Source organism: Grampus griseus (genome assembly GCF_964374135.1).
Source record: "Grampus griseus genome assembly, chromosome: 11".
NCBI classification, from domain to species: Eukaryota; Metazoa; Chordata; class Mammalia; order Artiodactyla; family Delphinidae; genus Grampus; species Grampus griseus.
In genome coordinates this window covers 39,299,364-39,321,521 of record NC_139005.1, presented here as the reverse complement: position 1 = coordinate 39,321,521, position 22,158 = coordinate 39,299,364, and the positions used below count along the sequence as shown (strand labels likewise).

The 22,158-nt window shown below is 47.6% G+C and overlaps 2 protein-coding genes across 2 annotated transcripts; one reads left to right on the top strand and one right to left on the bottom strand.

The window, feature by feature from the left end:
* Nucleotides 1-7,160: 7,160 nt before the first annotated feature.
* On the top strand, nucleotides 7,161-10,879 carry FKBP11 (FKBP prolyl isomerase 11; the record flags this gene model as incomplete). Its single annotated transcript, XM_082665043.1, has 6 exons — nucleotides 7,161-7,392; nucleotides 7,578-7,643; nucleotides 8,025-8,112; nucleotides 8,409-8,442; nucleotides 8,794-8,864; nucleotides 10,662-10,879. The coding sequence occupies exons 1-6, from the start codon at nucleotides 7,258-7,260 to the stop codon at nucleotides 10,877-10,879; spliced, it is 612 nt and encodes a 203-aa protein (XP_082521169.1). The 5' UTR covers nucleotides 7,161-7,257.
* Nucleotides 10,880-11,342: 463 nt separating this feature from the next.
* DRC2 (dynein regulatory complex subunit 2) lies at nucleotides 11,343-18,860 on the bottom strand (the record flags this gene model as incomplete). The annotated part of the gene is made up of 8 exons (XM_082665037.1): nucleotides 11,343-11,660; nucleotides 11,758-11,904; nucleotides 12,275-12,493; nucleotides 12,696-12,893; nucleotides 14,072-14,210; nucleotides 14,609-14,778; nucleotides 18,003-18,170; nucleotides 18,729-18,860. 8 exons carry the CDS (start codon nucleotides 18,858-18,860, stop codon nucleotides 11,343-11,345), a joined length of 1,491 nt encoding a protein of 496 aa, XP_082521163.1.
* Between the last annotated feature and the right edge of the window lie 3,298 nt (nucleotides 18,861-22,158).

Here is a 22,158-nt window from a genome sequence, read left to right as displayed (position 1 = left end):
GGCCCTGCATGTGGAGTGCCCCACACTGCCTCCACTCTCAGATCTCCCCAGGCCTGCACATCAGGTGCTTCCAGTTGGAACAGGGTCCCCTCATCCATAGATTGGAGTCTGTTCACCCATCTAGTTCTGGATTTTGGTAGTGAGTAAGCGTGAAGGGTAGAGGTCTGAGTAGTATAATGAACTTGATCCTCCTTACAGCCGATGGCCCTGCGTCACCTCTGCTTTAGGTGTGTGGTTCCCCATTGTCAGGAAGCCAAGCCTCATCCAGAGATAATGTTTCGAGGCAAAAGACAAGCCTCTATCCTCCCATCCCACTCCCACCACTCCTGTGTTCCTCTCCTGCTATTACTCAGGCAAAGAAAGGGGTGGTGCTACCCTTTCTTGGGGTGGGGGTGGGGTGAGGTCTGGATGAGCCCGGCAGGTCTTCCCGACTCTTACCACTTTCTTAAGCTTTGAGGACAGAGGTCTTCCCAACCTGTTGATATGGGAAAGGGACAGGATTTAGGCATATAATAGGTCTGAGAGCCCCAAGTACCAGTGTGAAGTATATCATTTGTATTCAGTTACCTCCCTGCTGCCTCCCCTGGTAATTCTCCTTTTCAGCCCCTCTCTTGCTATTAAAATAAGTCATCACCCTCAAGGACCAGTGCTTCTGCCTTTATGAAACCCTTAAACTGCTCCAACCAGACATCACTTTATTAACCTCTTCAGCTTTGAACACTACCCACTTACCGCTCAAAATCAGATGATGCTTTTCTGCTTCTAGGCTCCTCAGAAGTCCTGCTTGGTGACTGAGGTGACCGATAAGTTAGGAGCACTTTCCCAAGCACGTTATTTGTATACTAATAAATAGATAACTTCTAGAGCTACAACCTCGCATAAGATCATGATAATGGAGAGGACTTTAGCTGGATGGCAGGCCAGTGGGGGTCTTTTGACCCCTGACAACTTGGGGAAGAGGATGACCTAGTCCCTCTGTCCCTCAGTAGGCGGTCTAGGATGCCAGGAAGGAGGTGGAGGGAGCTCTCTTGTGGCTTTTGCTTAAACTTTCCATCTTTTGGGGTTGGGGGGGACATGTGGAGATGAAAGGGAGACTTAACCTGGAAGGTAAATGTTTAGCATCCAGCTCTTAGGACAGACAGCGACCTTGTCTTCCCAGAAACACGAATAGCTCTTCATTCATGGCTTGGGAGAGGATCTGGGCCTAGGATCCACTTCAGGATAATCTGGGCAAGGGAGCTTCTAAAATGAGCCTGGAGAAAGCCATTGGAAGTACTTGGATTGGTCCAGGTGGGATGGAGGCAGTGACAGGGAGAATGAGTGTGAGTATGTATGACTTTTTCAGACTAGAGGTATAAGGTCTGAAGGCTTCGGGGAGTCACTGCATCATTTCCAGTTTCAAGTACCTAGACTGGTCAAAGCAGAAAACTGACAGGTATTTATTTTGTACCTCCTGTGTTTCCAGACATGTGCTAAGAATGGAGTCAAACCACGGTACTGAGGGAGAGACCAGGGAATCTATTTCTGAGATACTCTGGAATCCTTGGGATAAGCGTAGAGTACCACGTGGGGTAGTGAGAGTTGGGGAGTAAGTGTGTAGGGGGGATATCCCCTTGCTACTTGCAGCAGAGAGTGGCATCTTTGCAGGCAGTTATACTACCGAGAATAGTCTCTTTCCCAGTTCAGAAGGGTGTGGGGGTAGAAGGGTCAAAGTCCAGTTTTCTACTTTCTAGCCTGGTAACTGGAGGTTAGAGTATCAGGCTGGTCACTGGGGAGTCACAGGATCCAGGTGCCTTTTTTCCTCTGCAGGTTTTTCATTCAAATTAGGTTTCCTGGCCCTGATTACTGGGATGGGTAAGGATGATCCTGAGTTCCTGAGCAAAGGGAAGAAAGGGTTAGGCCTGAGGAAATCTGAGCCTTGAGTGTGGTAAAGGGCACAATGCTGCTGAAGGCAGTGGTTGGAGTCTGGAAGTGAGGAACCTGGGCCAGGACTGTTCACCATCAAGCCTTGAAGGTAAGCGTCTCCTTGTTTGTGTCACTATGGCCATGAGCTGCAGAAGAGAGTATCTGGGCTCTCTCGAGCTTAGGAGCAAAGCTGGCTTCTGAGCTGAATGTGGTGGAGTAGAGAGGGTGCCTCGCAAGCCAGAACTCTGGCTCTCTGTTCCCAGAGCTGACCAGTTCTGCCCAGGCACCCTTCCTGCCCGACCCTTCCTCCAAACCGGGTGCATTGAGAGCTGTCTCTGAGGAGGTCTGGACAGTGAGTCTGGGCCAGGCAGGAGGTTTGAGAATGAACTTGGCCACCTGGCACTTCCTCCCACAAGCGTTGAGAGCTGTCCTAAGACAGAGTGCAAGGCCTTGTAAGGGTTGGAGGGCTTAGCGTGGGGCGATGCATCACAGGGATTTGGATGCTAGCTTTTTTCTGGGTTCTGAGTATAGGAATACTGCCTTTAGGTAATAAATAGGAGATGGAGAATCTGTTCTTGCCTATGCCAGATGTTGCATTGATGGGATGAGACATCCCTGGCTAGAACAGCCAAAGGGCAGGGTGCGCGAGGGAGGTCATGCTTCATTCCTGGTTACGAGCGCATAACCATACCTGAAAAGAAAACATCTAGTCAGCCAGGGCATAGGCATGCTCCTGAAAACATGCCATTCGATTTCGAACCCAGATTTGTATATGCTGACTTTATTAACAATCCGTCAAACATATTAAAACCATTTAGAAAGCAGTGCCTTGCTTACTATCTGGCGCATGATAGTCACTCAACCTTGATGAATGAATAGACGTCATTGCCCTTGACCAAACTGGACATGATGGGTGCCCCATGAGTCTTGGAAGCCAGGGGTCTGTGGTAGTTTCTCGTACTTGCTGACAGACACCTTTGAAGGTGGAAACCTCTCCAGAAGTGGCCCTCTGATTAACTTGTGCCTTGAGTCAGGATTGGGCCTGCTCCCCTGCCTTTCCCAGGACCATGCTACTTTTCTCTGTCCTTCAGGTTCCTCCTAACTTGATCCAAGGAGAAAACTCCTTCCTCCATGGTCCCTTCCGGGTCCAAGAGGGCTTTGCTGCCCTCTGTGGGTGACGTTGTCTTAGTTTTGCCCTTTTCTGCTACCATCCTCTCTCACCCCTTCCCATTCAGATTACCTACCAAACAAAGCCTCAGAGCTGGACAAGACAGTAGCCGTCCACCTCAGTGGCACCATTCCAGTCAGCCGATGCCTCAGTGCAGTGTGCATGGTCACCCTTTGCTCAGAAGCTTTCAGTGGGTTCCCACTGCCATTCAAGGCTCTCCACAACCAGCTCTCCCTTCTCTCTCCAATTACCTCTGTCTGGTCTTCTGGCTAAATCCCTTACTTTAGCCAAACTGGTCGGTTCATTTTCCCCAAATATCTGGCCCTCTGCCTTTATACCCTTTCTCCCTTGTTTAGAAACACTGCTTTCCTTTAAGGTATGCAAAGCTGCCATGGCCTCTAGTCACAAGGACGTTTTTCTCCTGGCCTGGCTCCTTTAGCTCCGCTAGCACAACTCCCTCAACACCTCCCACACATCGCCTTGGATTGCTGTGTCTCATGTTCATTCATGCAGTATTTTAATTTCAGAATTTATCTTTGTAACCAAAATAATTTTTGTTGCAAAAGATCCAGACAATACCGAAGTGTTCAGAGCAGCATGTAGGACTTGTTCCCCTCTGCTCACTCTGTCCGCAAAGGTTACCACCCTCGGCTATTTGGTGTGCATCCTCTAGTTCCTTTTCTAAATATATGTGTCTATACACACATTTGGGGAGGGGTTAAAATATAAAGGGACTCATCACATCTATTATTCTACCTTTTTTTTTTTAAACTTTAAGGTATATATGTTTGTCTTAGAGGTTTTCTATATTAGTATAGTTAGGTTTTCCTTTTTAATGGTTTCTCAGTACTGCATAGTATATAGTATTTACTCAGAATAAAACATATTTGTCTGGAATCTGTTATATGGAGGGTATTGTGCAGCTAGCATCTAAGGGACTCCAGATATCTTGTCCTCGCCATCAGTGAGCTCGCTCTTTAGAGGAGAGGGGGACGGAGGAGCGGGAATACACAAATAACCACAACACAAGGGAAAATACATTAAAGTCCCCAAGTGTGCCTGAAGTTCTGAAATAAGAGAAGTCACTTCTAGCTAAGGGGATCAGGACTTAACAGCAGAGGTGATCTTCAAGCTTGGCCTGGAAGGAGCTTGACAGGTGAAGGAAGAGCATGAACTGCACACAGAGATGAAAACACACAACGCAGGTTCATCTGATGCCATGAACGTGAAGGGGATTTGATTCAATTTATAAACATTTATCAAGCATCAAATGTGTCAGACATCATACTAGGCAATGAGAATATAGAAATGAGAAATACGAGGTTCCTGTCTTTAAAAGGCTTTCATTTTAATGGAATCAAAGCCAGGTTTGGAAAGGCAGGTTAAGACCAGATGATGAAAGCTTTCAACTGGCATAGCAGGTAGTCTGCATTTAATTCACTGGACAGTGTGGAGCCATGCAGGCTTTTTAGTGGGTGGGTAGGTAACGTGACTGACGCTGAACAGACGGCAACAGTGAACAGAATGGGCTAGAGCAGGGAGAGGCTGAGGCCGAGGGGCTTATTTTGTTGTTTTTTGTTTTAACAAGATAGAAGTTTATTTCTTTTTAATTTTTGGCCACACCGCGTGGCCTGTGGGATCTTAGTTCCCCAACCAGGGGTCGAACCCATGCCCCCTGCAGTGGAAGCACAGAGTCTTAACCACTAGACTGCCAGGGAAGTCCCTAGAAGTTCATTTCTGCCTCAGTTAAAAGGTGTCTGGTGGTAGGCAATCAGGACTGGTATGGTGGCTCTACGGTTACCAGTCTCCGATGACTTCTTTTTGTTCGCTATCCTACTTACAGCCTCATGGTCGCCTCATGGTCTAATACGGCTGCTAGAGTGTAATTCATCTCATCTGTATTCCAGGCAGCAGAAAGAAGGAAGGGAAGGAGACTGGGGGGGAGGAGGTGGGGCACTGCGACACACTGCTTAGTTAAATTAACTTCCTTTAAGCAGCCTCCCTGGAAGTCCAGGACAATATTTCAAACACTTTGGTTTATGTCTTATAGGCCAGAACTTAGTCACGTGGCCTTATACAACTTTAAGGGAGACGTGGAAATATAGTTCTGTTTGTGTTTGATTTTTTTTTCCTTTTTAAAGAATTTGAGGAATAATTTGCATAAAGTGCAATGCACAGATCTTACACAGTTTGATAAGTTTTGACAGGCATACACCCATGTAACCCACATCCCTATCAAGATATGGAGCATTCCGTCACCCCCAGAAATTTCCTCCTGCTGAGGGGGCTTTTTAAAAAAAAGAAAAGAAAAAACCCAAAAGAGAAATAATGAAGGTTTAATTACGGTGGTAGCTGTGGGAATGGAAAGAAAGAGCTGGAGAGGCTGTGGAGGGAAAATCCAAAGCAGACTGGTTGGATGTGGGGGTGAGAGGAGAATCAAAGAGAGTGCTGATAGCAGAACCAGGAACAGAAACAGGAGGTTGGGAGTGAAGTCTAGATTGTTGCAGGTGGGATGGAAGGAGAAAGAGGAATGAGTACGGTATTGTGTGTGTTGATTTGCGGTGCTGGTCAAACATCCAGGTGGAGATCCCCAGTACACAGTGGCACCTAGAGCTTAGGAGGGCAGTCAGAGCTCAATGGCATCATGGACCAGAGAGATGCTTAAGAGGACAAGACCTAAGAAGTGATCCAAAATATGGTGACTGTGAGCTCACTGGACCTTTGAGGGAGCAGAATCCAGATACCCAAGGCCTGAGTGGGCAGTGAGGGCTTAAATCATGCACAAGGGGATTGGTAGGGTCACCCGAAATAACTTAAAAAGTCTTTTAAAAACTGAAGTCCTGGGACTTCCCTGGTGGCGCAGTGGTTAAGAATCCACCTGTCAGGGCGCTTCCCTGTTGGCGCAGTGGTTGAGAGTCCGCCGATGCAGGGGACGCGGGTCCGTGCCCCGGTCCGGGAGGATCCCACATGCCGCGGAGCGGCTGGGCCCGTGGGCCGTGGCCGCTGGGCCTGCGCGTCCGGAGCCTGTGTTCCGCAACGGGAAAGGCCACAGCGGTGAGAGGCCCGCGTACCGCAAAAAAAAAAAAAAAAAAAAAAAACACCTGTCAATGCAGGGGACACGGGTTTGAGCCCTGGTCCGAGAAGATCCCGCATGCTGCGGAGCAACTAAGCCCATGCGCTACAACTACTGAGCCTGTGCTCTACAGCCTGCAAGCCACAACTACTGAGCCCGTGTGCCACAACTACTGAAGCCTACAAGAGAAGCCACCTCAACGAAGAGCAGCCCCTGCTGGCTGCAACTAGAGAACGTCCGCGCGCAGCAACGAAGACCCAATGCAGCCAAAATAAATAAAAAGAATTTCTAAAAACAAACAAAAAAACCCCGAAGTCCTTGCACAAACATAAAATGGGTGTATGTAGCTGGTCTTTTGACAATTTTGTTGATGAAAGGAGAAAGGAAATGGTAATGTCAGAGGAAAAGATCAGGGATTCATCCCACCCTTACAGTGAAATAACCTGTGCTCTTTTCAGTTAACTTAAGGACAGGGTGATGGGACAACACCCTCCCTCCTTTTGGGTATATGACCTCCAGAAAATCAAGCTGAAGGGCTGGATATGGGAGAGGGATACGACCTTCGGCAGCTGCTGGGTTGCGGTGGGCCAGCCAGACACTGCCAGGATAGGTGTGAGGACACACATATCTTTAAGAGGAAAGACCAGAGCGCAAACTGGCTGGACTCAGGTAGTCCTGGGTTTGAATCCTGTCTCTGTCACCACCTAGCTAGATGACCTTGAGCAACTTACTTAACCTGAACACCCAGTTCGTCATCTGTAAAATGGAAACAACCATGCCTACCTTTCAAGGTGGTTTTGAGGATTACAGACAAGTGTCTGGAACACAATACGTAGTCGTAAATGGGTGCCATTATGTGGCCCAGCCCCTCGCGATGGGACCGAACGGCTAACGGACAGGTCAGAATCTCAGGGCAGGGAGAGCTCCCGCGGCCTCCTCCCTCCAGGAGGTGGGGACAAGGTGGAGGAAGGGCTACGGGAGGAGGAGCTGGCGCGCGTCGCGACCCGCCCCGTCCCGTCCAGTCTGGCCTGGGCGCTGAAGGAACTGCGGTCCTAGCCGCTGCCACCCAACAGCCGGTCCTGGGTGTCCCGTGACCTGCGCCCATCCAGTCATGACCCTGCGCCCCTCACTTCTCCCGCTCCGTGTGCTGCTGCTGCTGCCGCTGCTGCTCAGTGGGGCGGTGTGCCGGGCTGACGCTGGGTTCGAAACCGAAAGTCCCGTCCGGACCCTCCAAGTAGAGACCCTGGTGAGGAGGAGATAGTCCCGGGCGGGCTCTTTGGAGGTCGGGCCTCGTGAGGCGAATGCCGGGGTCTCAAGGAACCTGGGAGCGGGGAGGAGAGGCAGTGCGGCCACTGAATTGGGGGTGCTGAGTCTAAGGGCAAGAACGGGATCTTTGGAGGAGCCTCCGTGACTCCTGTAGTGCGATCATAGGTGGAGCCCCCGGAACCGTGTGCTGAGCCTGCTGCCTTTGGAGACACGCTTCACATACACTACTCGGTGAGGGGCCTGGGGGGCCGGGGCGGGGCCTGGGGGGGCGGCGCCCTGCAGCAACACGTCAGCTTTAGCTTGGACACGTGGCAAGCGGTTCGCGAGTCACTCCGGCTCTGGGGGTCCTCCAGCACGTGGCCGGGGGAGGGGCGCTCCTCTTCCCTACCCTTTTTACCTCCCTGCTTTTCCGCCAGTTCCTCCCGGGCCCTGAGAAGTGAAGGGTGGAGGGATCTCCGAGAAGCGCCAGCCCTTTCTGCCCCGAGGGGAATGCTAGGCAGCAGTCACTAGCGGGTTGCCGACCGAGGCCCAGGTGTGTGCGCGCCCTGCTGGGAGGGAGAGGTACTAGGTGTGTGCTCTAGAAGCTCTTCCCCCCCCCCCCCCCCCACCCAGGGCAGCTTGGTAGATGGACGCATCTTTGACACTTCTCTGACCAGAGATCCTCTGGTTATAGAACTTGGCCAAAAGCAGGTGATACCAGGTATGTGAGCCGTACCTCCCATTCCACTTCTTCCCAACCTAAGCCCTTGCTTAGCTTCTTCAACTCCTAAGCTACAGTGGAAATGTCCCCTGGAATAAGATCCCCGGGCTCTACCAGCCACCTCCTGAGGTTCAAACCCCGCTTCTAGTACTCCTCTTGCCCCACACCACATTGGAAGCCAGAGATTCCAGTAGTGGGGAGCTCAACTGAGGGTCCATGGGGAGCCTTTGAGCCTCCTCTCCTGGGATTTGGGGAATGTAGGTAGTTTCCTATTCAGTTGTGTCTTCTTCCTCAAGGTCTGGAGCAGAGCCTTCTAGACATGTGTGTGGGGTGAGTATCTGGGCAGGTGGGCTTGGGTACCCCCTCTGCATGGCTCTGCTATCCCTGCTCCTAGAGGAGGCAGGAGAATGGGCTTTGGCATCACACTGGGCAGGTCAAGGTCACTGGGCACTGAGGCTTTGGATGAAGCCTCAGGCTTCCTGGCTGTGGATTTTGTTGGTGGAGTTGAGACATGTGGGGGGATGGACGCCTTGGCTGGTCAACCTGTTTGGTGCTCAGGTGGGAAAGTTCACGTTTTGAGTGTGAATATCCAGAGGGTTTTGTTGGTGGGGCTTCAGATGGACTGAGGTGGCTGGCCCACCTGTTCCCACCTCTGGCTATGACTCACATTCCTTCCCTCAGAGAGAAGCGAAGGGTAATCGTTCCTTCTCACTTGGCCTATGGAAAACGGGGATTTCCGCCATCTATCCCAGGTAATCTGACTAGGCCTCTCTCTGTGGCTATCAAAATACCCAGTCCCAGGGACTTCCCTGGCAGTCCAGTGGTTAAGACCCTATGCTTCCAATGCACGGGGCGCAGGTTGGATCCATGATTTGGGAACTAAGATCCCACATGCTGCACTGTGCAGCAAAAACAAACAAAAACACCGTCTTTAAGAGCCACGTACAAGGAGCCACGTACACTTTGTCTGGAGCTTGAGAAGGTCTAAACCCAGCTTCCTGAAAGGTACAGGAGTGGCTGAGGCTTCCTTCTGCAGGGCCACCTTCTTCCTCCTCAGATCACCAGCAGGGACTAGGAATATATAACCTGTTAAAGCCACTGGCTTGTCCTCTGGCAGACAGCAACTTTTTAGGGAGGAGACACCTGCTTGAGCCACACGAGTCTGCTGCCTGTGCCACCTCTCCGAGAATTCTGGACTTCTTTCCTGCCCTTTTCCTACAACTCCAAACTGTTGGTTGTGCAGTTGGCATGGCTTCTCACCACATCTCCACCGTTCCTTTCAGCCTCCACCAGGATGATCACAGTCAAGTAATTCAAAACAAAATAAAACAAAAAACAACTTTTAAAATCCAAGCCTGGGACTTCCCTGGTGGTGCAGTGGTTAAGAATCTTCCCTCCAATGCAGGGGACTCGGGTTTGATCCCCAGGGAACTAGATCCCACATACATGCTGCAACTAAGACCTGGTGCAACCAAGATAAATTAAATAAATAAAAATTAAAAATAAGTTTAAAAAAAAAAAAAAGCCAAGCCTACCCCCTAACTTTAAAAGCCCTCACAGGTCACTGCTGATACCGATTTTTGAAGGCCTGAGACTGGACAGATTTCCCAAGATGCATATCTCTTGCTTTTGGTTATAAGAAATGTTCTACTAGCGAAGATGACTTGTACTTCAGAGTATTGGGATAAAAGTTCTCATCCGAGTTCCAGCTTAGACAGAGACCCATAGAGAGGGTCAGGGGACTAAAGAGAAATTCTTTTACCCAAAGTTCTGTTACCTCCTCATTTCCAGTGCTGCCTGTTTGCATTTCTCCCCCAACTCATTCCTGTCCATTCCTCCACTCCTTTTTTTTTTTTTTGCGGTACGCGGGCCTCTCACTGTTGTGGCCTCTCCCGTTGTGGAGCACAGGCTCCGGATGCGCAGGCTCAGCGGCCATGGCTCACGGGCCCAGCCGCTCCGCGGCATGTGGGATCTTCCCGGACCGGGGCATGAACCCGTGTCCCCTGCATCGGCAGTGGACTCTGAACCACTGCGCCACCAGGAAAGCCCCAGTCCTTACATCTTAAACCACATCCTTCTTCCTCTCTAGCCTTTATGGTGAAACACCTATTTTTTTTTTTAACAATCACATTGAGGTGTGCTCATTGGTTGGCGAAATTTTAAAAAGTCTAGTTTAAATCCAATTAATTTCAGCCCCGCAAAGATTCTCTCCATGTGGCTGTTTAGAAATGGAATACAGTTAGTACAGCGGTCTCTAACTTACAAATGGACTTTACAAGTACTTTTCACAGAAAGTTTTTCTGTTCTGGCAAAGACCTGTCAGTGAATACAAGCCACACTTGTATATTTGAGGTAAACGTGACTATAACTAGATAGCTCATAACCCTCCTCTGCTTCTGCCTTTGTAAGAGAACTCAGCCCCACATTTAAATCTCGCCAGCTTTACAGTTGGTGCTGTGGTTGTGGTCTGCCCTCCCCGCTTTCATTCAGATTTGAGTCCTGGGTAACATGCACAGGGATTCTAACCTTCACCTCCTCTCTGCCTCCAGCGGATGCAGAGCTGCATTTTGACGTGGAGCTCATTGCACTGATCCGAGCCAACTACTGGCAAAAGCTGGTGAAGGGCATTTTGCCTCTGGTAGGCATGGCCATGGTGCCAACCCTCCTGGGCCTCATTGGGTATCACCTATACAAAAAGGCCAGCAGACCTAAAGTCTCCAAAAAGAAGCTCAAGGAAGAGAAAAGAAACAAGAGCAAAAAGAAATAAAAAATAATTTTTTAAAATCTTTGCACTTTTCACCGGATACTTTCTGCTGCTACCTTTGTAAGTGGGAATAAGGTAAAGGGCTGGGGAGAAAGGGCATTCTTCGTTGGGTCTTGCCTGGCATGGGGGTGGTTGGAGGCTTTGGATCTCTTCTCCTGGCCCTCTTCCTGTCCTGACTTACCCCAAGGACCATGGGATCTCTGGGTCCCGAAGGTATGTGTTTTGGCTCCCATGGCGTCCTGACTGAGGAGCAATCCGTCACTGAGAAGTAAGCCTCTGGGTAGTTGCCTAGCTACTCTCTTTACCCCCTAGGGCCGCTGTATTCCTAGTGTCCTCCAAGTAGACTGTTCTATCCAACATGGCAAAGATACAAGGAGCTCATAAACTCCATGGAGATTTTTAATAGCAAAGTCCTCAGGTCTCTCAAAACATTCTCTGGGGGTTGAAAAGAGATTTTCTCCTTGTATCACAGGATGTGGGCGATCACATGGGCTGCTTCAATGATGTTGTAAGTGGCTGGAGGTTTTTGGCCACCTGGCTGGCCTGTAGGCATGGACGGGGGCTGGGGTAAGTTCCTGCTTTGATTGACGATGAAGCGTGGGCTGAGCTGGCTCAGCACTTCATCACTCACTGAGATGCCATCCAAGTACTGCTTGAGCATCTCCCGCAGCTTCTCATTGATTTCCAACAACTGGGCACGTCTGTGTTGAAGGCTCAGTTGCTCCAGTTTCACTTTGTTGTACCTTTTCCAGAAATTCTCCATCCCTATGTAGTCCATTATCACCTGGGAATTGAATTAAAGGGAGAAGGGGTGTGGTAGCACCCATTAGCAAGTGTAGCCCCAGCCTTGGGCGGTGGCCTCCGGGCCGTAGGAAGCTTACCTTTCCAAGCTCCTCAGTAAACTCCTCTGGGTCAATCTTTATGTCCTGCTCCTCGGGAGTTAATACCGACGAATAAAAAGGCAGCACTTTTTCTTCCTCTGTTTCAAATTTCCTACATATTTCAGCAAGTTTAAGGACCTTTTCACCCTATTGGAAGCAAGAAGAGACCTTTCATTAGGAAAGGGGGTGGGGAGGGGAAATAGTGGATTTGGTTCCCCTGCTTCAAACCAGGGGAGCTACTTATCCAAATGGGAAACAAAAATAATAAATACATCCAACAGAGAGAGCTATGTGCCAAGCACTATTCCAAGTATTTTATACTCTTCTAAAATTCATTCATCATGAAGTAATTTCACTTAAAATGTGAGAGGAGAGGGAACATGGAATAGAATAGGCATTCCAAGTGTGCACTCAGGCAGGAAGCAGGGGGAAGCCCTCTATGTCTCCCCAGCCCCTTCCGCTTCGCAGGGAGCCGTCTTCCTTGGTTCTGTTCTGGCTGCCTTCTCCCCTTTGTTACCTTGTCGACAATCTTCCTCAGGGCCTTGAGGGTGGCATTACTTTCCAGGGTGAGTTTGACTAAGTTCTCCTGTGATATTCCCCGGGCCTGAGTCCTTTGGGCCTTAAGTTTTCGCAGTTGTACAAGGACCAACTCCTTGTCCTCACGAATGTCCTGGTTCTGTTCTTCACTCTCGCGGCCGTGCACCATGATCTTGCCTTTTAAAATAATTATGGAATCCTAGAGGAACAGGGTAGGTTAGAGGAAACAGTTGACTAGGTGAGGGTCTTCAGGGAGCAGGTAAAAGGACTGTCTGGGGACTGATACCAGAGCATACCATCTTTCCCCAACCAGTGATGAGGCCCAGTAGAAACTGGGGAAAGGAGAACAGGGGATAATGGAACAGTTAAAGCAGTGAGTCTTTCGGGTGGGCTGCACTAACCTGTAGTCTCTGTATTTTTTTCATCTGTGCTTCAATCTCTTTGCAGCTCTTCTCGTCCTTTGCCTTTAGAGTCTCGAAGGCGATCTTTCGATCCTCTGTGGCATCAGTGTAATTCTTGAGTGCATCCTGGAACCTTCTCCACAGATCTTCTACTGTATGCTCCAGTTGCAGTCTTAGAAAGTGCTTCTCTTCTAAATTCTGGGAAGTGGCCCCAAAATAGCCAGTGCTTGGAATTACCCTATTAGCACCCTTTCACTTCCACCAGCAACCTCCCCCTCTTGAACTGTTTGTAGCACAGCGTGGTGCAGAGGTTGCCAGTGAAAATGCCTACAAACCAGGCAGATGATATAAATAAGCGCTGTGGGCTAGCTGGGGCCTGTGGCGAACCAGAGAGGAAATGCTCCATTGGTCTGTGTTTGGGGGGGTGGGAGCACAGCTGCTCAGCTTCACATGAATGTCTCCATTTGGAATGTGGCCCAGTGTTACCAGATCTTTACATTTTTCAAGGGAAGCTGAAAATTTGGATTTTTATGTGAAATCTTCCAATTTTTAAATGTAGAGAGCTTATAAAAATTTTTAATGAAACGTTATGAGGCAAAATAAAAACAAAGCGGGGGCTTCCCTGGTGGCACAGTGGTTAAGACTCCACCTGCCAATGCAGGGGACACGGGTTCGAGCCCTGGTCCGGGAGGATCCCGCATGCCGCGGAGCAACTACGCCCGTGCGCCACAACTACTGAGCCTGTGCTCTAGAGCCCGCGAGCCACAACTACTGAGCCTGCGTGCCACAACTACTGAAGCCCCCATGCCTAGAGCCCATGCTCTGCAACAAGAGAAGGCAACGTGATGAGAAGCCCAGCACCACAACGAAGAGTAGTCCCCACTCACCGCAACTAGAGAAAGCCTGCGCACAGCAACGAAGACCCAACGCAGCCAAAAAGAAGCAAAGGGCCCCACCCCCCAAATCCAGGTCTGCAGGCTGGCTAAGTCTGCAGCCTCCAGGGTGGTGGAAGCTCTTGGGGCCAAGGGACAGGAGAACTGGACTCTCCCCCTGGCTCTACCACAGACCAGCAGCATGACTTTGGCAGGTCATTTCACTTCTTTGGGCCTTAATTTCTTCATCTACAAATCACAGAGGAGAAGCCAGACAATCTCCTTGGTGTGCGTTAGCTCTAAAATGCACTTCCTTGACATTTCAGAATGGTTCCCCCTCCCCACCAATTTTCACAAGATTACAAAAAGCAGTAGGGGTACCTACAGCGGCAACAGGCATTTTATTGGCCATGTTGGTTAAAGGGATCTCTTCTAGCTCTACTAGCCTTGAGCGATTTTCTCTCACTTTCTCCCAGTTCCTGCCCTTCTGCTCTCCCTCTGTACCTTGTTTTTGAGATCTTCCCACATGCTCTGGAACTCCAGCTTGCTTTCGTACTCAGAATCTAGGCAGTTCTGCTCCATGGCCACGAAGACATCTTGTAGGTAGTGAATCTCTTTTTCATGTTGGTCAATAATTGTCTTCCTGTAGGAGATAAGATACCGTCTCTGCTCTGAGGCATAAAGCATAGGGATCAATAATGACAATGCAAAGCAGTATGTAATAAAACTATATGAACGGTACAAACTCTTAGGTACTGAAGAAGGACAGAGGGAAGGCGGGTTCTATTCTTTTCAGGGCCAGAAAGAATGAATAAGATTATTTTGATTTTTGAATAGGTAATACATTCATATGATACAAAAATCAAAAAGTACAAAAGGTTGCAGTGAAAAGTCTCCTTCCCATCCCTGTCCCCCAGAGAGGTAGATGCGTAGGATTTTGATAGTTGAAAGTGGGTGGCTGCTTACAGCCAGCATCTTGACATAGGCTCTAGCTAGTCCCCTGGGCTCAACCCCCCCATATCTCCTCTTAGGTCCCCATACCTTTCTGTCTCAAACTCCTTGGTTAGGGCCTCCAGCTCCACGTTGTAACTTTCCTCTAGGAGGCTGAGCCGGCGTCTCTGCAGGGCCAAGAGCTGGTCAATGTTGTGCAAGTGGCTGCGCAGCGCGTGGGCGTACTGCTCCTCAGCTTCTGACAGGTCCTTCACTAACGACTGGGTAGGAAACACAGAGTTACCATTTTGGCTGAATGGCATCTCTGTGAGAAAATAAAAATGTATTCGGCTAGCTAGTTCCTATTTTCCCTAGTCTCTAAAGCCAATTCTTTGGCCCTGGGAGCTCTGGCTCTGCCACTTGTGAATGTGAGAAGCCAGTGCTGGTGAAGGGGCCATGTGGAAGCATTCATTCCAGTCAACGGCCCAGCTGAGCTCCCAGCGGATAGTCAGAATCAACTGTCAGTCATCTTACACATCCAGCTCAGTCAAGCCTTCAGATGACTGCAGCCCCACATGACATCTGACTGAAAACCGTACGAGAGATGTCAGGCAGGAACCTCCCTGGTAAGCTAAGTCAACCTGCAGAACCACGAGACAGAGTGAAGTAAATTGTTGTCGTAAGTTGCTAATTTAGGGTGGTTTGTGATGTAGCAATAAAAAATGAGAACATGTCCACTAGAAAAAAAAGGGACCGTGTGAGCATCAATATGGATAAGAACTGCAATGGATCAAAACATATCAAATATGTTTGATTATGAGTTTATCAGGATACTTTTAAAAAAAATCAGTTACCATTAGAGGATGCCAGACAACCGATTCTTTTTTTTTTTTAAACTGGTTTGTAAAGGGAAGAGAAAGAGCATTTCTTATATAACCTATAGTGTATATAAGCATTTCTTATATAAAGTATACCTCTGGGTAACTGAATGGTAAATGATAGTATCTCTTTACAGAAGTATTCAAACTAATAAATGAAAAAAGAATACTATTAGAAAATCAGCACTTTGCAACCCCCAATGAATTAATGGATAATCAACAGCTGCTAACATCACAAATGTGCCTCCTAATAGAAAAACACAACACCTGCAAGCTTCTAGATCGAATTACCAAGACACAGGAAATACCGAGGACAAAGTAACATGTTAAACTACAATACAGTATACTATGCAGTTGTTAAAAAAAAAAATGAGAAGCTCTTTATGGGCTAATGTTGAATAATCCCCAGGATATATTATTAAGTGAAAAAGGCAAGGGGCAGAACACTATGTAATACTACCATTTGTGTAAAAAAAAAAGGTTTACTCATGAAACTAAAATTATTGGGAGGGGCACTGGGTGGCTGAAATGCACCAGTGGGAGGGAACTTTTCTCTATATAACTTTTTTATCTTTTGAATTTTGTGAGTGAACTACCTATTCAAAAAAGTAAAACAAATTGAAGTGAATAAAGCAAAAAAGCATTTACCAAATGCCCACATGATCCACTCACTGTAAACTACCACATTGCTAGCTTTTACCTTACATGTTTAGTATGAAAGAGATCTGAAATGGGTGCTGATAATGGAAGACTATTCACTCACTCAAGAAACGTTTACTAAACCTGCTATGTACCAGCACCCTGCTGGATGCTGAGGATTCAGAGATCAAAAGACATTCTCAGTGCCAAAGGAGCTTGAAGTCTTGCAGTAGGAAAAGTTATATAAGTAGAAAATTACAATAAATTCTGAAAAAAAAACCCAAAAAACCCCAGGTATAAAGTTCAGATTAAATTCTGATTTTGTAAATTCTGAAAAGAAATTACAGCATGAAAAATGCTATGAGGTTGATGATTTCCCAGTGACAATGGGATATAAAGGACTTAGTGCCTACATCTGACTAAGAGCACTGAGGAGGGCTTCATAGAAGAGATGTCAGTTGTATCACTCTTGAAGCAGGAGTGAGAGCTTGCCAGGAAAACTGGGGAGATAGGGAATGGCATGTGCAAAGGCACAGGAAAGAAGGCTGGCTATGTGAAAGGTACAGGTAGAGGCCAGATCATGAAGGGCTTTGATGTTTGATGTTCCTTCCAAGGAGTTTCGATTTTTTCTGTAGAAGAGGGGAGCCACTAAGGAGATTTACGCAGTGGAGTAACAGGATCAGATATTTGCTTTAGAAAGATAATCCTGGTGAGGATTTCCCTGGTGGCGCAGCGGTTAGGAATACACCTGCCAGTGCATGGGACACGGGTTTGAGCCCTGGTCTGGGAAGATCCCACATGCCGCGGAGCAACTAAGCCTGTGCGCCACACCTACTGAGCCTGCGCTCTAGAGCCTGTGAGCCACAACTACTGAGCCCGTGTGCTACAACTACCAAAGCCCTCGCGCTACAACTACTGAAGCCCTCGCGCCCAGAGTCCGTGCTCCGCAACAAGAGAAGCCACCGCGGTGAGAAGCCCGCGCACCGCAACAAAGAGTAGCCCCCGCTCGCCACAACTAGAGAAAGCCTGCACACAGCAATGAAGACCCAATACAGCCCAAAATAAATAAATTAAATTAAATTAAAAAATAAAAAAAGAGACTATTGCAATAGATAATGCCCGTCTCAACTACAGCAGGACAGTGAGGAAGAAGAGCAGGGTGTGACTTTGAAAAATATTTAAGCAGAAGATTTATACAAGACTTAGTAACAGAAGTTAGGAATGGAAGCAAAAGCTGGGATGATTCCCAGATTCCTGGGTTGGGTGATCTGGTGAATGGTCCTACCCAAATAGAGAGTATGAGGAAGATCAGATGGTGGAGGATGGGAAATGGGGCTGGCTAGAGAAGGAGGAGCTCATGAGCTCAGTTTTGAGGACAGTGACACAGCCAGGAACAGATATCGAGGGATCCTGAATAAGGGGTTTGGAACTCAAGAGAAGAAATCCCTTAGAAGAAAAGATGGTATATACTCAACTCAAGAACCTCCCCAAAACATAAGGTTGGCTGATTGAATTGCTTAAAGATACAGAACTGCTCTTACCGATGGAGATCTTCTCAACCTCATCCAGGGCCACTGAAGTTGAATCAAAGAGGCCAAACAGAATTTGGTTGAATAAAGCACTGGAGTGGGGGTCAAGAAATCCGTGTGTAGTCACAGCTCTCTCATGGACTAGCTGTGTGACCTTGAGCAAACTGGTTCCTGCCTCTGGAACTGAGTCTTCTCATATTGAAACGAAGGTATAGAACTAAGTTCAAGTCATCAGGTGATGTCTACTGTGCCTTATAACTCTAATATGGTACTGGTTTGAGGCAGTAGATGACCAAGGAGAATGGCTCCTCTAACAGAGGGAGAAGGATGACGGCTCAATATTCTAGTTTTCATTTCATGTGTCTTGGGAGGGCTTTAAGATCAATTACTTCACTAGGCCCATTCTATTAAGAGATCAAGACAGTCATAGTCAAGTGTTTCTTTGGGAAGAGAGCTTGCCTTGATGACACCGTCCTTGCAGTCCACCACTCGTTCAAACGTTCGGCTGAGGATCTCAATGTCCTTATGAAGCTCTCTGGTCTTGACTTCCCGAAGGACCGTCCTCCACTGTGTGTTAATCTTACTAAGGTTCAGGGCACAGTTGTGCTCCTCCTTGGCCAGCTTGTCCTGTGTGAAGGAATAAATAACTACCCCCTCCCAGAGGTCAGGGTTAAAAGCCCTGATACAGTACAACAAACAAGATCACCCTTCTTCTTTTCTGAGGGACCAAAGCTCCTCATGGCTAACACTCAGAAGTTCCTGTTCTTGTTTTGGGAGGGTCTGAAGTAAGAAAGGAGCAGCCCAATGGCATTTTAGGGAGAGCTAGCATGAATTTCCTTCTGGGTGGAAGCATCAGAGCAGGATATTGTTTGTAATGACCCATCTCGAGGGAGAATATCACGATTTCAGACAGCTCAGACAGCTGATAGCACCTACTGTCCCAGTTCTGGGGCTCAGGAGTGATTGTCAAGCTTTACACCACCTTCCTCCCTCCATGCTTCACAGAGAACTGCCCCTTCCCCCAGACAATATTGCCTGAAATCTAAGTATATCTGGGTCTTAAGATTTCCAGAGGAGCGGAGGCTAGCATGAAAATGAGGCTCCCACAATGACAGGGGCAAGGCAACAGGACCAGTGCAGGGGGCGTGTGGGATTGGGCAGAGAGTTAATGCAAAAATCCATCACCTTTAAGAACTGGTTCAGGAGCCTCTCTTTCTTCTTGGCCATCTCCTCCTCTGCCAGCAACTTCTGCTGAAACAGAAGCAGCTGCTCTTCGTCGGACAGGGGCATCTTGGCCTTTTTCCCTTTCTTAGACATAGCTGGATCTGGGCGAGGATCCTCCGCCTGCCAGGGCCAGCGCTAGAGGGGGTAGGAGGAAAATGCCCCCAGAAAGCTGACTTCTGGAACTGCCCCTGGAGGGTAGTTGGACCTTAGATCTCAGACCTCAGGCAGGAGATAGCCTGGGATAGCGGTGAGGCAAGGCTCCCAAACCAAAAGACGCATCTCCGTCTCCTAGCAACGGGGATCTCGCTAAGACGGCGCTGTAACGGCTAGGAGAAGAGGTCTTGGCTCGGTGCGCCCTCTGCCGGCTGGAGGACCGCAGTCAGTTTTTGAGAGAGGGTCTTTTACTTCTCAAAATCCCTATCTTCCCCAATGACCGTTTAAAAATCTTTTTTGGATTATTTTTCACATAATGGCCATATTTTAAAATACAAGTAATAACAAGTTTTGGAGATATATGGAGAAACAGGAACCCTCATACACTGGTGGTGGGAATGCAAAATGGTACAGCCACGTTGGAAGACACTTTGGCAGTGTCTTAAAATGTTAAACATAAATTCACAGTGTGAACCAGCAATTTCACTTTCAGACATCAATCTGAAAGAAATGAGAGTGTATCCACATAAAGACTTGCACAGGAATGTTCTTAGCAGCATTACTCATAATAGCCCAATTGGAAACAGCCGAAATGTCCCAAAACAACTGAATGGGAGACAAAATATGCTCTTTCCACACAGTGGAATACTATTCAACAATAAAAAAGGAACAGACTATGCATGCATGCTGCAGTGTGGATAAACCGCAGAAGCCAAGAGGCCACATATTGTAAGTTTCCATTTATATGAACTACCCAGAAAAGGCAAAGCTATAAAGATGCAAAGTAAACTACAAATTGCTTGGAGGCAAGGGGGGAGATTAACATTAAATGCACATGAGAGATCATATTGGGTTGATGAAAATGTTCTGAAACTGATTTATTTTGGACAACTTGATGAATTTGGGTTAAAAAAATCATTGCATTATATACTTGAAAAGGGCAAATTATGATATGCAAAATATGCCTCAATAAAGTTGTTTTAAATGTGAGATATAATGCCTGTATCAGAGTCCTCCAGAGAAACAGAACCAATATTTTAAATATATAATATTTAAAATATAAATATTTACAACATAAAATATATATTTCCATCCATCTGATGTTTCAGTCTGAGTCCAAAGGCCAGAAAAGACCAAAGTCCCAACTCAAGCAGTCAGGCAGGAGGAGTTCCATCTTACTCAGCCCTTTTATTCTGTTCAGGCCTTCAGCTGATTGGATAAGACCCACCCACATAAGGGAGAGCAATCTGCTTTACTCAGTCTACTGATTAAAATGCTAATCGCATCAAGAAATACCCTCACAGGGGCTTCCCTGGTGGCGCAGTGGTTGAGAGTCTGCCTGCCGATGCAGGGGACACGGGTTCGTGCCCCGGTCCGGGAAGATCCCACATGCCATGGAGTGGCTGGACCTGTGAGCCATGGCCGCTGAGCCTGTGCATCCGGAGCCTGTGCTCCGCAATGGGAGAGGCCACAACAGTGAGAGGCCCGCGTACTGCAAAAAAAAAAAAAAAAAAAAGAAATACCCTCACAGACATACCCAGAATAATGTTTGACCAAATATCTGGACACGCTGTGGCTCAGTCAAGCTGGCACATAAAATTTACCATCACAAGTCCACTGCTCGTCAATACACACGTTCTTAAACCATACCTAATCTCCAAATAAAGACTATAACCAGGTCATAGTACTGAAATATTATAAAATAAAGTCGATATATTTTATGTTACATGATAAGGAATAAGAGAGGGGAAAAACAAAGATATTTTATTTTTATACACACACAAACATATTCATAACAAGACAAGAAGGACAAATATACTCTTACAGTCCTGTAATTACAGAAATTACGTTTCTGTAATTGGTCATCTTGCTGTACTGGAAATGTATAACTATCTTCTTCTACTATTCATTCTGCATTCTTTTTGCCTTCAGCAAGCACCTCAGCTGGTCATGGTTCTTTACCTGGTGGGGTGACCCAAACTCTCATTCCTGAAAGGTCTGGGCCATTAGTAGTCCTGCCTGGACTGCCACTATTGCTGGTACTGTAACCAAGTCTTCAAAAGGCCATTCCACCATTCTCTCAAACCAGCTGCTTTAAGATGGCAGAAAACATGGTAAGACCAGTGAATTCCATGAGCATGGGCCCGTTGCCACACTTCATTTGCTGAGAACTAATTTCCATGATCAGAAGCCATGCTCTGTGGAATACCACAATGGTGGATAAGGATTCGTAAATCCACAGATGGTAATTTGGGCAGAAAACTTGCATGCAGAGAAGGCAGGTGTGTATCCAGAGTAAATATCTATTCCATTAAGAAAAAAACACTGCCCTTTCCAGGATGGAAGTGGTCCAGTATAATCAACTTGTTCACCCAGGGGGATGATACAATGCAGGGAGCCCAGTGTCGGTCTCTGCTGCTGCCAGATTGGGCCCTCAGTGATTGCCTTAACCAGGTTGGCCTTGGTGAGTGAACGCTCGTGTTGCTGAGTCCATGCATAACCTCTGTCCTGGCCAAAATGGCTGCTTTGTTCATGGGCCCATTGTGCAATGACAGGGGTGGCTGGGAAAAAAGATGGACGGTATTCCCATAACAGGTCATCCTATCCACTTGATTATTAAGGTCCTCCTCTGCTGAGGTCACTCTTTGTGAGCTTTTTCTTGGAACACAAATATCTTCATGTTTTTTGCCCATTCAGAGAGTTTTATCACATAGCTCTTCTCCAAATTTCCGTGTCACAAATTTTCCAATCATGTTCCTTCCAAGTCCCTGACAATTCAGCCAAGCCATTGGCCACAGCCCAGGAGCTAATATAACAATATAATCACATGTCTGGTCATTTCTTCAAACAAAGTGAACAACCAGGTGCACGGCTCTATGTTCTGCCCCCTGGGACCATTCCCCTTCACAATGTCCTTCAGGATGTCCCCAGAAGGGTCAGTAGTATTACAGCTCTTCTCTTGTGGGTGGTGCCTGTGTATTGTGCAGAGCCAACTGCACACCAGGCCTGAGTCTTCTCTTCTTCCATTAGCTGATCATAGGGAACTTCCCCTGAGGCCATGGGTGCAGGCTGGAAGGGATGTGTGTGGGAGGCCATGAGAATTTGAACCATTTCTTCATGTAACTTACTTGTGCCTGCAGGGCCTAGTCAGGCCTGATCTCTTACATACCACTTTAATTTGATGACGGAGTGCAGCTTTGCACACCCAACTTTATGGCTTGATGGACAGCTCAGGTCA